The sequence below is a fragment of the Platichthys flesus genome, chromosome 6 (assembly GCF_949316205.1).
Source record: "Platichthys flesus chromosome 6, fPlaFle2.1, whole genome shotgun sequence".
NCBI classification, from domain to species: Eukaryota; Metazoa; Chordata; class Actinopteri; order Pleuronectiformes; family Pleuronectidae; genus Platichthys; species Platichthys flesus.
The window spans coordinates 19,656,346-19,668,884 of record NC_084950.1 but is presented as its reverse complement, the minus strand read 5'-3'; the positions used below and the strand labels follow the sequence as shown (position 1 = coordinate 19,668,884).

The 12,539-nt window shown below is 42.0% G+C and overlaps 1 protein-coding gene across 6 annotated transcripts in view; it reads left to right on the top strand.

Annotated features, from left to right (window-relative positions):
• The window catches only part of LOC133954605 (pleckstrin homology domain-containing family A member 7-like), a 114,123-nt gene extending 102,857 nt beyond the window's left edge, over window positions 1-11,266 (top strand). For 5 of the 6 annotated variants that reach the window (XM_062389013.1, XM_062389015.1, XM_062389016.1 and 2 more), the window contains 14 exons: window positions 982-1,062; window positions 1,616-1,765; window positions 1,986-2,087; window positions 2,308-2,419; window positions 2,924-3,054; window positions 3,195-3,389; window positions 3,505-3,601; window positions 4,156-4,247; window positions 5,282-5,539; window positions 8,368-8,541; window positions 9,007-9,140; window positions 9,232-9,365; window positions 9,705-9,745; window positions 10,776-11,266. In XM_062389013.1, the coding sequence (XP_062244997.1) occupies window positions 982-1,062; window positions 1,616-1,765; window positions 1,986-2,087; window positions 2,308-2,419; window positions 2,924-3,054; window positions 3,195-3,389; window positions 3,505-3,601; window positions 4,156-4,247; window positions 5,282-5,539; window positions 8,368-8,541; window positions 9,007-9,140; window positions 9,232-9,365; window positions 9,705-9,730 (1,686 nt within the window). In that variant the 3' untranslated portion in view covers window positions 9,731-9,745; window positions 10,776-11,266. The remainder of the gene's footprint in view (window positions 1-981; window positions 1,063-1,615; window positions 1,766-1,985; window positions 2,088-2,307; window positions 2,420-2,923; window positions 3,055-3,194; window positions 3,390-3,504; window positions 3,602-4,155; window positions 4,248-5,281; window positions 5,540-8,367; window positions 8,542-9,006; window positions 9,141-9,231; window positions 9,366-9,704; window positions 9,746-10,775) is intronic. The other variant, XM_062389014.1, reaches the window with a different exon arrangement.
• The last annotated feature ends 1,273 nt before the right edge of the window (window positions 11,267-12,539 follow it).

Here is a 12,539-nt window from a genome sequence, read left to right as displayed (position 1 = left end):
ATGTGAAGGATAATTAGGGCTTAACAAATATATGGATCCTATGGTAAAAGTGTGGGAGGATGAGGATTGCTTTTACTATTGCTTTAAGGGGAAAACAGCATTCAGAGAGTGTTTGTGGGTAAATACCATAACTCTTTAAATGTTATAATCCAAACAATTCCCTGTAGCTATTTAAACAGTCTTGTTTTCTCTCATGAAGTGATTTCTCACTATAAGCTCCATACACAACTCTGTAAGGAATTTATGAGGATTCTGTCTGTGATGAATATTTGATTAGATCCAACAACAACATCACAGTGGAGATAACAACAGGATTAATAATTAATTTGATGGAATATAGAAACTAGCATCGAAAGTCAAAATTGATGTGGATCAGTACTTTGTTCTAATCAAACTGCTCAGTCATAACCTTGTTACACCGATGTGTTTTTTTTACTGCTGGAGGATAGAGAGCCAACCTTTGCCTTGCAGTTAGCCGAGTTTAATCGGGGATTAATTAACAAGGCTCAGCGTTGTAACGCTGTAGTTAACAGGGTCAGGTGGGTCGCACCCGCTTTGTCTAATGGGCTAACTCACAGTAATTACATGTGCATGAGTCCAGCAGAGCCACGAAATGATGAATATTTAGTGTTACACACCTGCAAGCCGGCACTCAGACATGAAAATGGAGATTTGTAATCATTCACACTCAGACATGAAAATGGAGATTTGTAATCATTCAAATGAACACATGTACATACACAAAGCATTACAAGCTGGCACAACTATACAAGGTACACAAAGGAGTGCACATATGGATTTATTCCTAACAGGGTAGGCGGGCTGCAATTAAGTAAATGGGCCACTTAGATATCAGAGGTTAAAACACAGGGACACACCTGGGTGAGTGCTCGAGAAGCAGTTTATCTGAGTGAATTCACATTTCTTTCAATATCCTCTATAGTTCTCCTTACCCACACAGCTCTGTGTCTCCACCTGCAGGTGAAGTTGAGTCGGTTATGTGAGCAGGACAAGATCCTGAAGGATCTGGAGGCGAAAATCAGTTCCCTGAAGGACGACAAGGTACACACACACACACAAACTCTGCTAGGTGTTGTGTATAAGCTCCCAGTCAATCAAACCATCTCATTTCTCTCCCTGACCTCAGTCACTGTGAGTCATAGCTGGCTTTGCTGCTATCAGTCGAGCTACAGAGGTGTGAGTCACCATCACACGCTCAGTCCCTCGGAACTCAAAAGTAGTCATTCACAGGAAATTCTATCCAAGGAGAAGCAGGGATAGTGATTTGTCAGACGCTGACTCAAGCAGGGCTTTCACGATATCAAAAGCTCTGACAAGACACACATGACAAGCAACTGTAGCTTGATGCCTTGGATGTTTAACACACCAAAATAAATATAGTATATATACCCGAAGTCCTTGAATGAAATAATAATCATATGCATCCCTGCAGTTGAGTAGGAGAATGCCAAAGAAGTTGACAAGAGACCTGCTGCCCTCTGGAGGCATTTTTGGATACCGGTTACATGCTAATGTCGTTTTTCTAGAGCAGGAAGTGAAGCTGTTGTGGTTTGTTTTTGTTGACCTCCTGCTGCTCCAACCCTCACTGCTGCAGGACAAGCTGGAGAGTGTACTGGACATGTCCCACCAGCAGATGGAGCAATTCCAGGAGCAGCCGGCCCACACCCACAAGATCGCCTATCAGCAGAGGCTGCTGCAGGAAGACCTGGTCACCATCAGGGCCCAAATATCACGCCTCTCCACGGTATATATATATATATTTAATATATATATATATTGTTTGTTCAAAATATTGTGGGTCTATTTTAATATGGTGAAATAAAAAGTGTGTCTTATGCATATATCACACTATGACAAATGTAAAATCTCATAACATGACAAATTGCTGTACAATGCAGATGAAAATGTATATCTGTGTATATATATGTAACCTGTGTGTGTGGGTTTGCCTGTGTGTGATGCAGGAGATGGCACAGGCCTGGGAGGAGTACAGCAGGCTGGAGAGATCAGTAGAGCAGTTGAGGATGGTGCTGCAGACACATATGAACCACAGCGCCACCCCTCAGGTGAGGTCTGGTTCTGCAGCTCAGAGCAGCTCCACCTCCACACAGCCAGCTCAATTTCAAATTGTACATACTCTGTAACTCCACATTTTCTTTTCAATCTATTTACGGGCTAAATTATATGAAGAGTCAAATGTGTAAGAAGGAAAACCAAGTTGAACCAGGCCAGAAATGAAAGCTACAAACATCAAGTGAACGTTTGCCTGCGTGTGTCAAACTGTAGCAAGAGAAAGCTGAGATGAAGCGCGAGCTGTGGAGGATCGAAGACGTGATGGCGGGACTGAGTGCGAGCAAAGCCAACTACAAGATCACCATTGACTCTGTCCAGAACCCAGGTAGGGAGACCATAACAGTAACACCCATTCAGTGTCTTCTTTGCTGAAATACAATACAATGGATTTACAGTTTAGGACAAATTGAAAAAGACAGAAAGAGAGCTTTTAAGATGCAGTGATGCTGACGTATCATCCATGCACACCACAACGAGGGGAAACAACAATTTAACCGTGTTATACATTTGTGAGGTGCCACACACACACACATATATACTGTGTATATGTATATATATATATATATATATACATAATATACATTCTATTAAAGATTCTCATTATAGCTGAAAAACTGCAGAGTGTTTCTATCATTAAACAGCTTTCTATTATTCACATTGACATATGTGTTAACAGTTAACATGTTTTTTGTTGTGTAGCTTTTGTCTGCATTTGTTGACATCTGTTTCTATATGTCTGTTTTTCCTCTTCTCAGAAATGTAACAGATATTAACTCCCAACAAAGAAACTGCTAATTCTTGATTTCCCTGTCTTTGCCCACCACCCCAGAGAGGAAATTAGTGCCTTCTGTGTCGGACCTTGCATTGCCTTCCCATTGCACAGAGGTCCAGCCTCCTCCTCGAAGCTCCATCCCCAGGATCCTCTCTCATACTCTGCCTCACAGCACCGTGCCAAAGTGGGTGAGTGTCTCCCTTCTGCTTGTGACAGAGCAGAGATGGCTTCATGTTCAATCTCAGGAATTACTGCTGGATTTAGTTTGATTGTGTTTGTTAGTCACTACTTCCTTAACTTTTCACCATTTTCATTTCTACTGTTCCAGGCAGATGACAGCGCCCCGCCCCGGCCACCACTGCCCAGCCTCTATGACTATGAAGAGACGCCCCCTGTGGTGCCTCCTCTCCCCAAAGAGGCCTCAGTCATCCGCCATACGTCGGTGCGTGGACTAAAACGCCAATCAGATGAGAGGAAGAGGGACAGGGAGAGTGGGCAGTATGTCGCCAATGGAGACTGTAAGGTACGCTTGTGTTTTGTTTTTAAATGGAAATCTACAGGTTTAGAAATCTGTTTCTGGGACTGGGGTGTTCGAAAGCTGCCACTCCGACTTCCTGTCTAACCTTTTCTGGTTTCAGGCCGACTTGCGATCTTACCTGAGTGAACCAGAGCTGCCAGGAATGAGTCACCACACCACTGGGTCTGACGCTGACTACCAGTATTTCACAGCCACAGGTATCTGATCAGTAACACGTGAAATGATTATACTGCATATATACGCGTTTTCTTTATAAAACCTTTTTTTAAGGCCAGTAACGACCCATTAGCAACAAACAACATGGACGTAACTTATTTTGAGATTTATAAATGCATACATACTGAGTAGCATCCTATTATAAATGTGTTTTACTTCAATTATCAAGAAGTGTACTGTGATGTGGTTTATTCAAATTTTAGTTTTTATTTTCTTTAATGCTGCTGAAGATGTGAATTTGAGCAATGTTGGTTTCAGCTGGCAGCTAGTTTGGTTGACAAGAATATTTGTCAGTTAATATGTTAAAGCTATTTCACAAGAGAAGCCTGATGTTTCAGAGAGAAGGTCCAGATTTGTGACGAGATGTGTAGGTTTCTCACAATTATTAGTTTTCCAGTGATGATGCATTTTGAGCAAGGTTTTTTGTTTCACTTAAAGTACAAGTCCTAAATTTTGTTCCTTTAGAATTTATTTTGCATTGTCACAAACTAAGCGAAATTGTTTGTTGTCAACATCAAAATCAAATGGGATCTAGGTCTGTCCGGCTCTTCATCTCATCTGAACCAGTCCAGCTCCATCTCGTCCTACGTCACCCTAAGGAGAGGTCCTGGGAGCTCCGCAGCCAAGGTGAGTCAGGACAAGGAGGATGGAGGTGTCAGATAATACCTGTGATCCGCTGGAGAAACTGTTTGGCCTGGTTTGAGTCACTTTCACTATTGTTTTTAAAGGGTAACTTTAGTTTCAGGTGAAGTGCCTGGTAATTCAAATTTTTCTTGAAAAATAAACACATTTAAGTGTGCAGTATCACTTGAATGGCAAGTTCAGGAATAACAGTTTTTAGGGCAAATCTTCAGGTGTTAAAGACAATTTCTGGCCTAATGATACAATCAGGTTCTGCTGTACATCATGTCCTTATTAATGGCGTTTTACCTCTGACAGCTTGGATCATGGTTCATGTCTCGGTTACATTATTTACATTTGATTCGATTGTTTTTGGTTTCATATTTAGGGAGCGGACTAAATAATTTTATTTCATACATACATGACATACGTACATATGTCCTAACATCACCTACATTGCCTGCATGTATCTATACTTGAAATTGATTGGATTGTAGATGTAGATCACTTATTGTATTTGAATATTTCACTTTTTTTAATGAAGTACATAGCTTTCCATTTGAATGGAGAAAAATAATTAACTGCTTCACTTTGTTATTTTGGTTGTCACAGAAATATCATTATGGTATCACTTATAGTTAAATAAGCATCCTTGTCGTTTGTTAGATCAGTGTCACTTATATAATTGGTGAAGACTACAAGACACTGCAAGCAGCTATGGCTTAATTTTCTTTTTTTAATGTTAAAGTCCGAACTGTCCAAAAGTATGATTTCACTCTGCAAATGATCTGGACCACAGTTCAGTTTGATCTGGAGCAACAACAACTCTTTTGGTCAGACAACATTTTGGTCCAATGGTCCGATGGCTCCTTTCACACCTGTTATTTGGGTTAAACCAAATCTGGTTGTTTGTAATGTATCCAGGAAAAAAGGGTACAATTGCAAATTGTATCCTTTATTTTCCTCCTCTCTACTAACCACCCATCCCCTCCTTGTTTCCATGCTGGCCTTGTGTCTGTCCTGCTTCCCTGTCTCACCAGGAGAGACCTAAGAGTGCCTTGGAGCGTCTGTCCTCACCCACAGAAGCCTCGCAGCTCGGGAGCAGCCAGCCTGGAGGACGAATGACCGCGGAGGAGCAGCTGGAGCGGATGAAGCGCCACCAGAAGGCGCTGGTTCGCGAGCGCAAGAGGAACCTCAGCCAGGGGGACCGCTCCTGCACTGGCCTCTCCACCTCCACAGTCACCACCCAGCACTCCTCCTCCAGGATGCCCTCCACCTCCTCTGACGCTCCGGCCACCGTACGTTACACCCCTCCCCGGCGCAGCAGCAGCAGACACAGGGAGCACCACCTTCAACCCCCCTGCTGCTAAGCCATCCTACCACATACTAACCTTGCAGGAATGCTAACACACTAGCACTGTCTGCCATGTAACCAGTGGTTGTTGACATTGGCCACAAGCACTAACACCCTGATGGGCAGGACGTGGGTGCAGCTGGTTAGTTAGCTTGGTTAACGCTTTAAGAACAATGGGAGACAAAACGAGGGGACTGAGATGCAATGCTTGGCTGGTCTATTAAGACTGGGACAGAGTAGCTCCCTGTTTATTTTTTTAAAGGTTCAAGGGTTAAAGTGAACCGTGTTAACACTGCCCCCTAGTGGGACCTCACTGACACAATTCTGAATGTAAATCTAGTGAGTAAAGGAAGGCAAGGAAGGTATCATACTTCCTTCCTTCCTCTGTTTTAGCACCAGGAAGTAGAGAAAAGAGCCCATTTATGTACATCTACATACCGTGTACTTGTACACTTTTATTTATTTACTGAGGGATATTTTCAGTATACAGTTGTACAGTTCTATTTTGTAGAGATTTGGTATAAAGTACATATAGAGGAGTGGCGGAAATGTTGGGATAGTGAAAAAAACGAAAGTTTTCAGGTTGATGAAATGAAGAAAGAGGCAATGCTAGTGGCACAAATCATGATCATACCTCCCTGCTTTCTTTTCTTCAGGATATATTCAAGTGCCTTTTTTTGCTGATGATCCTTTCGCCTTTGTCCCAAATTGACCTCCTTTAATCAGCATTAGAATCAATCATGGTTTGCTTAACGCCCAGACGTCTCCACTGCAGAATCATAGGAAAGATAAAGAGCTAGCATTTAGAAAGATGTAGACGACTATAGGACGACTTTGACATGTGACCTAAAGCTACCCTCCCTGTACATGTGCCCCTTGGTTTCAGTGAAGGAGGCTAGCAATGCTAACATGCCTGAGGTGGAAAAGCAATACAGAAACATTCAAATTGTCAAAGACTTCTGCCAAGATAATATTATATAACTACATATATTGGTATTATTATCACAGGTTCACAGACTGCTACGAGATCTGCCTGTAATCAGGAATACACAGTCTGTGACCTTCTGCCACTACATCTTCACCTCGTTTTAATGCATATAACCATGATCGCCAGAGCTTATTTTATTGTATCTACTCCACCAGCGCAAAACATGTTTACACAGTTTTATATTTGAATTAACATCTCATTAACACAGCCTTTTCTTCTACGGAAGCTTTACTTTTGTCGTTTTACAGTGGTTGAGAATGACATTGCCGAGAATAGATTTGGGAGGAGAAGCTTTGCTCTAATCCGAGTACTTTTTAAGTGGCCTATGCTGTGCTGTTTTATGCAACGTAAATATATAGGAAAGGTCCGAGCAACTGGGCTGAAAAGCAATAATGCGTATGAACAAAGAGCAGACATCTTGTCATGGGAAATGTGTTTGGGAAGACCGAACATTTTGACTGCTTTGCATTAAACAAATTTAAAGCTAGGGTAACTCATTCTCATATTTTGTTTAATAAATTACCGACAAATGGACTTTTTACTTTTGAAAGTCCATGTGCGTGTCACAGCCCAGTTTTGGTTCTTGATGGCGCTGCTGTCCTCTCCTTGTTTTTCTGACAAGTATTAAATCTGGAACGCTTTCCTGCCGGATTGCTTTCATCATTCCACAGCTACGTACAGTATCAAAGATATTCCAGAAAGTTGAAAGAGTAGAATGATAGTATAGAAACATAGACAATGACAGCTTATCACCGACTAATTCTGTGTAACTGGGAAGCAACGCACAACTCTTGTCCCTTTTTCTTTTCTATCATGTAGAGATATGCACTTGACAATAAAGAGTTTCCGGCTTCTGAACCTCCTCTTGGCTGTGTTCTTCCTAATCCGGTGGTGGGGGGGGCGGTTGATGAATCTGTGTCTGCATGGTTTTTCTCTCTCTCTCTCTCTCTCTCTCTCTCTCTCTCTCTCTCTCTCTCTCTCTCTCTCTCTCTCTCTCTCTCTCTCTCTTTCTCCTTTTGTGTGGGCAATTGATTCTCTTGAGCTCAACAAGGCATGGGATGCAGTGTTTCTCAGAGCATGTGAGCAAGACAACAGATCAGACTCTGCTGCAGGCTACTGTGGGAAGGATGCATGCATGGCTTTGATGCCCCTTGGATGGATACTCACAAGTACCGCTCACCACACACACACACACACACACACACACCCACACACTCACTGGTGACCATTAAGGGAGAAAGATGTGCACAGACTAATCATCGGCCTGGGTCTCCTCTGTGATAATTACACTTCACATCAATATTTTAAATGTCTGGATAAACTTCTTGCTCCAGTTATTCTTGGTTGCTGAGAAACATTAAACCATATTTGTCTCCTACCTGAAGCACAGCTCCCTGCAGCAACGTCACATATATAACCAAAAAGCCTCGGGATGTAATTCTGTATTTTTCCAACAAGTGCTATTACCAATGTCAGTCACAGAAAGATTGTCACTGCTCTTCTTGCCTTCAACTGCTCCCTCCCTCTGTCTGAGTTTGTCTTTGCTTTCACTTGATTGAAGAGTAAAGATGTTGTAAGTATGTTTTTTATTAACCATCACTGATCTGTAAAAAATGACTTGGGCTGCTAATAGTGATCACAAAATCAATTAATAAGACACATTTTTTCAGTAACACTGGTGTTTTGGGATTAATTGACATAACTTCTGAACCCACATGCAGTACGCAGAGCGCACGTGTGTTTTTCTGAGTCGTCTGCGTAACTCTGACTCCCGCTCTTTCTAGGTGTTTGATTGGCGGGAGGAGCGACTGGGGGCAGAGGGTCAGAGCGATGAAGGATGGAACCAAGTGAGGGAGAGAGGTCGGATTCCGTCTGATGAGTGGGTGACACTGACGCCCACACAAATACGAGAGGTGGACGTGGAGCCATTCGACTGGGACCTGGATATCAGCCGGGAGGTAAAGATGATGATGAAAATAATGATAAGAATAACACATGACAGGTCACATGATCAGTGCAGCTCAAGTTGGCTGCCTGAACTTGCTCCAAAACCTCGCTCCATTATTTTTTGTGTTTTAATCAACCCTTAAAAAATCAAAATTTCCTAATGAAAGGTTGAATATCTTGTGAGCAGGAATAATGTTCTTTTCATTTTGCATACAGAACATTTTCTCCTGACTCTGTAAATGTGATTATTTCCATTTTGACGAAAGCTGATTTCTTGATTTTGATTATCCCTTAATCTAAAAGGGAATTCTTTGATAGTTTCATGGGATTAACACAGTATATTACCAAGCAAGTTTCATAATTCATTGCTTATCGGAAGTATACAATGAATCATTTGTTTTGCTGTAGTATCCAATACACTACGGCTGGTCTCAAACCACGGGACACCAGTATAAGACTGTCTTTCCAATACACAGCTGTCCAAACCACAGAAGGTTCCCATCCCAGAGCGCTACATAGAGTCTGACCCTGACGAGCCTGTGAGCCCAGAGGAGCTGGAGGAACGCTCTCGTCGGGCCGAGCGCATCAAGAACCTCGTGGCCAGATCCAGGTAGAGGACACTCAAATAAATACACTGGGGCTAGGTGGAGTCAGGATGTTTATGTTTCACCACTAGGACCATGATTGCTTCCTTCTGACAGTGTTCACAACATGCAGCCGTCTGCACCACTGGACTTCAGTGAGCTGGACTCGGCTGTAAAGCAGCAGGAGAGGATCATGAACGTGTCCCAGACGCTGGCTTCAGAGGCATCGCGCAAGAGCAAACTGGTGGCAGGTTAGCGCGCACACGCCTTCATTACCAACATGCATCCACTTAGCTCTAACCTCAGCGTCGACCATCAAATGGACCACATGTGCCGTCCCTTTTAACATCCCAGTTTAAACAATGCAACCTTGTTTACCTCAAAACCAAGTCAGCCCTCAAACAGCCTCATGGAGAAGAAAAGACAACGTGATGTCCTCACTTTGCAGAAATGTCCAACTGTGCGAGTGTAAACCTCAAATTCATTCTCACAAAGATAGGAATGAGAATACGTACACACACACACACACAGTGAATCTAGAAACATCTAAGACTGGCATCATGTGATGTGTCGTTGTCCCTGGTGTGCAGGGACTGAGCGGCTGGAGAGTCGATGAGCTTGTCTGGTCCAGGTATATCTGCCATTTCCCCTTCTTGTGCTGTGGATTAATCATTAAGTTTGTTGTCTGCCCAGAAATGTGCACAGCTTACATTACAGCCTCGAACCCCCCTCACTTACACCTTTCTTTTAAAATGTCCCAGTGATACATACTACATCGTATTTTCTTAAATCATGAGAAAATTTACAAATCTGTCATCCACCAAACTTTCTGCGTAAAAATCACCTTTTGTTTGCTCTTGGGAATATCTTCCTTGTTCATATCAAGTCAGTGTAAAAAGAAAATCTGTGTGGAGTGCTGGTTTCTTTCTCTTTAGAAAGGGCTTCTTCAGGGAAATGTGTTGACCTCTCTTTGTGTGAGTGGTGTTTTGGAGTGAGTTGTGTGTTTTCGTTTGATTCTTTCTTTTCTCCGTTGTAGGTATAAGAAAATTCACACTATCATGCACATTTCTTTGTGCAGCTCCTTTGTTTCCTGTGAATATAACATTTTACTGGTGTAAAGCAGTCTAGACCAAATAGGCCAATCAGTTTTGGGGATCCTGTTTGTATTGTCATACCTCTGCCAAGAACCAACTGTCCCCTCATGAAACAACATTTAAATGCACCAAAGCCGGATTTTTGTTAAGTTTTGTACCAAATTTCACACACTCATGAATTGAATGAATTTCCCTAAACAGGTCTTATTTTTGCATCAAGAGACATGAATTATCTTTTGAGATATTAATACAAATGTTTTAATGAGTTATGTCTTGGTTCAAGCCCTCCTCCTCCACACTATTTCATGGAAATGGTTAGTTTTTGTGTAGTCCTGCAAAAAAAACACAACTTACATGAAAACATAACGTCCTTGGTGGAGAAAGATGACAGAGGTATCACATTATGTTAAATGACCCAAACCTATAAACTGTTCAAAGAGACTGGGAGCTGTTTGCTCTCATGAAGGCTGCTGGAAACCTGTTAAAATCATATATTCTTATGCAAAATGTGTGGTTAATTTGTATGAACAAGTCTGTAAATTAAAGGTGTGTTTGCATTCTTCTCAGCCAAAGCTGCTGCACGGTACTGACCCGCAGGAGCGACCACCGCCACTAAACACAAGGAGGAAGGGAAGGATCCAATCGTTTTTTTAACACATTCACTTGGAACGAAGCCCGCTCGCGAGACAAAGAGCTGCATGCATGCTTATAACAGTTTGATGATGAGTTGAAGTTTTTAAAGAAGACTCGAGTGTCATTTGCTTCAGCACTTACATGGCACCGTCAACTCATAATTTATAAACAAGTAAATTGCTATTTTTTTTAAACTAATCGAAAATGACCTGTTCTGCCGCTTTCTCTTTTACGAGTGACTAAAAAGAGTGAAATAAAAGCCAAAATGCTCTGATAACTGTAGTAATGTTTCAACATGACCTATTTATTACATGGCTTATTTTTGATTGTGTTATTTCTACTGTATAGTTTGTCAACACTGTCCCCCAACGATCACGGTCCTGTCGACTTCAAGCATCAATAGTAATAAATATTACATTAAACAAGTTCCTTGTTTGTTGTGTTATTCCTTGAAATGTTTCAAATATAATATAATATATTATAATATACAATCATTTGTGGGGTGCAGGAAATAGAGGGTTGTCCACTAACCAGAAGGTCGTGGTTTGATCCCTGGCTCATCCAGTCGGAACCCCAGAGTGCCCTTAATGGTGTGGGATAGAAATAGAAGTACTGAATGATGTGGGTGTGTGAATGGGAGAATGGGACCTGTTCTGTAAAGTGCTTTGAGTGGTCGGTAAGTGCTGTATAAATACAGGCCATTTAAAAGTCTGTATGTGTCATTGTGTTAATATACTAGAATACAGGATAATATTTATTTTAAAGGCATATAGATGATGTATACTTGATGTTGTTTCCCAGGTAGAGGTTCAGTTTTGTCTTAGTATAATGTTCTCTATCAGGGTTCGGCAACCTGCGGCTCCGGAGCCGCATGCAGCTCTTCAGCCCCTCTGCAGTGGCTGTACAATACAGTGTTGTGGAAATGTATTTTCAGTGTATTTTCTTTATTAGTGACATCACTGATGTCCCATAAAGTCGACTCACGGTAGAAACCCATTGCTCAGCTTCATAATTTAATATTCGTGCCGTGCTTTGCATTGACCATTTATAGTAGAAATTGGGCGTCTGGAGGGCGGATTTGGAGTTCAGGTTTTGTGCGCGCACGTTTTTATAAATCGGATTTAGCTTTGGCGTACTCCATTTCCTGCTTTTGGGCGTACGCACGCTTTTAGTAAGAATCCTACACACTCTTTTATAAATCCGACCCCAGGAGCGGGTGAATGTGTGTGGGTATGTGTGTGTGCGCGCGCTCCCATATTGCAGAGGTGAAAGTAAGGGAAAATAAGACTGAGCTCAAATGAAAATATATAAACTAAATTGTCATCTATGAACTACAACTTAGTTTGTAAGAATTTACTTTAAATAGAAATACTAGAAATACATTTCCCCCATAAAATGTGCATAGTTGAATGAATAATCAAGAATCTGCACATCCCAGAGGAGCTTCCTTGTCTTGATATCAGTGGCCTCTCCCTCCTCCTTTGGCCATATTAGGACATTGCCTCACTCTGTGTAGGTATTTGACCGAGGCTGACGGTCTTTGGCCTCTTCATGGTTTCCTGTGGGTTCTCAAGGTATTTGTCTGTCCAGGACATCTGTTGCCTTCCGGTAGTTCAGTTCTGATCATCTCGTCTCTCTTGGATACCATCTGACCTGACTGGTCTAGTGCTGATGACACTCTGATGTGTTTGCTGTAGA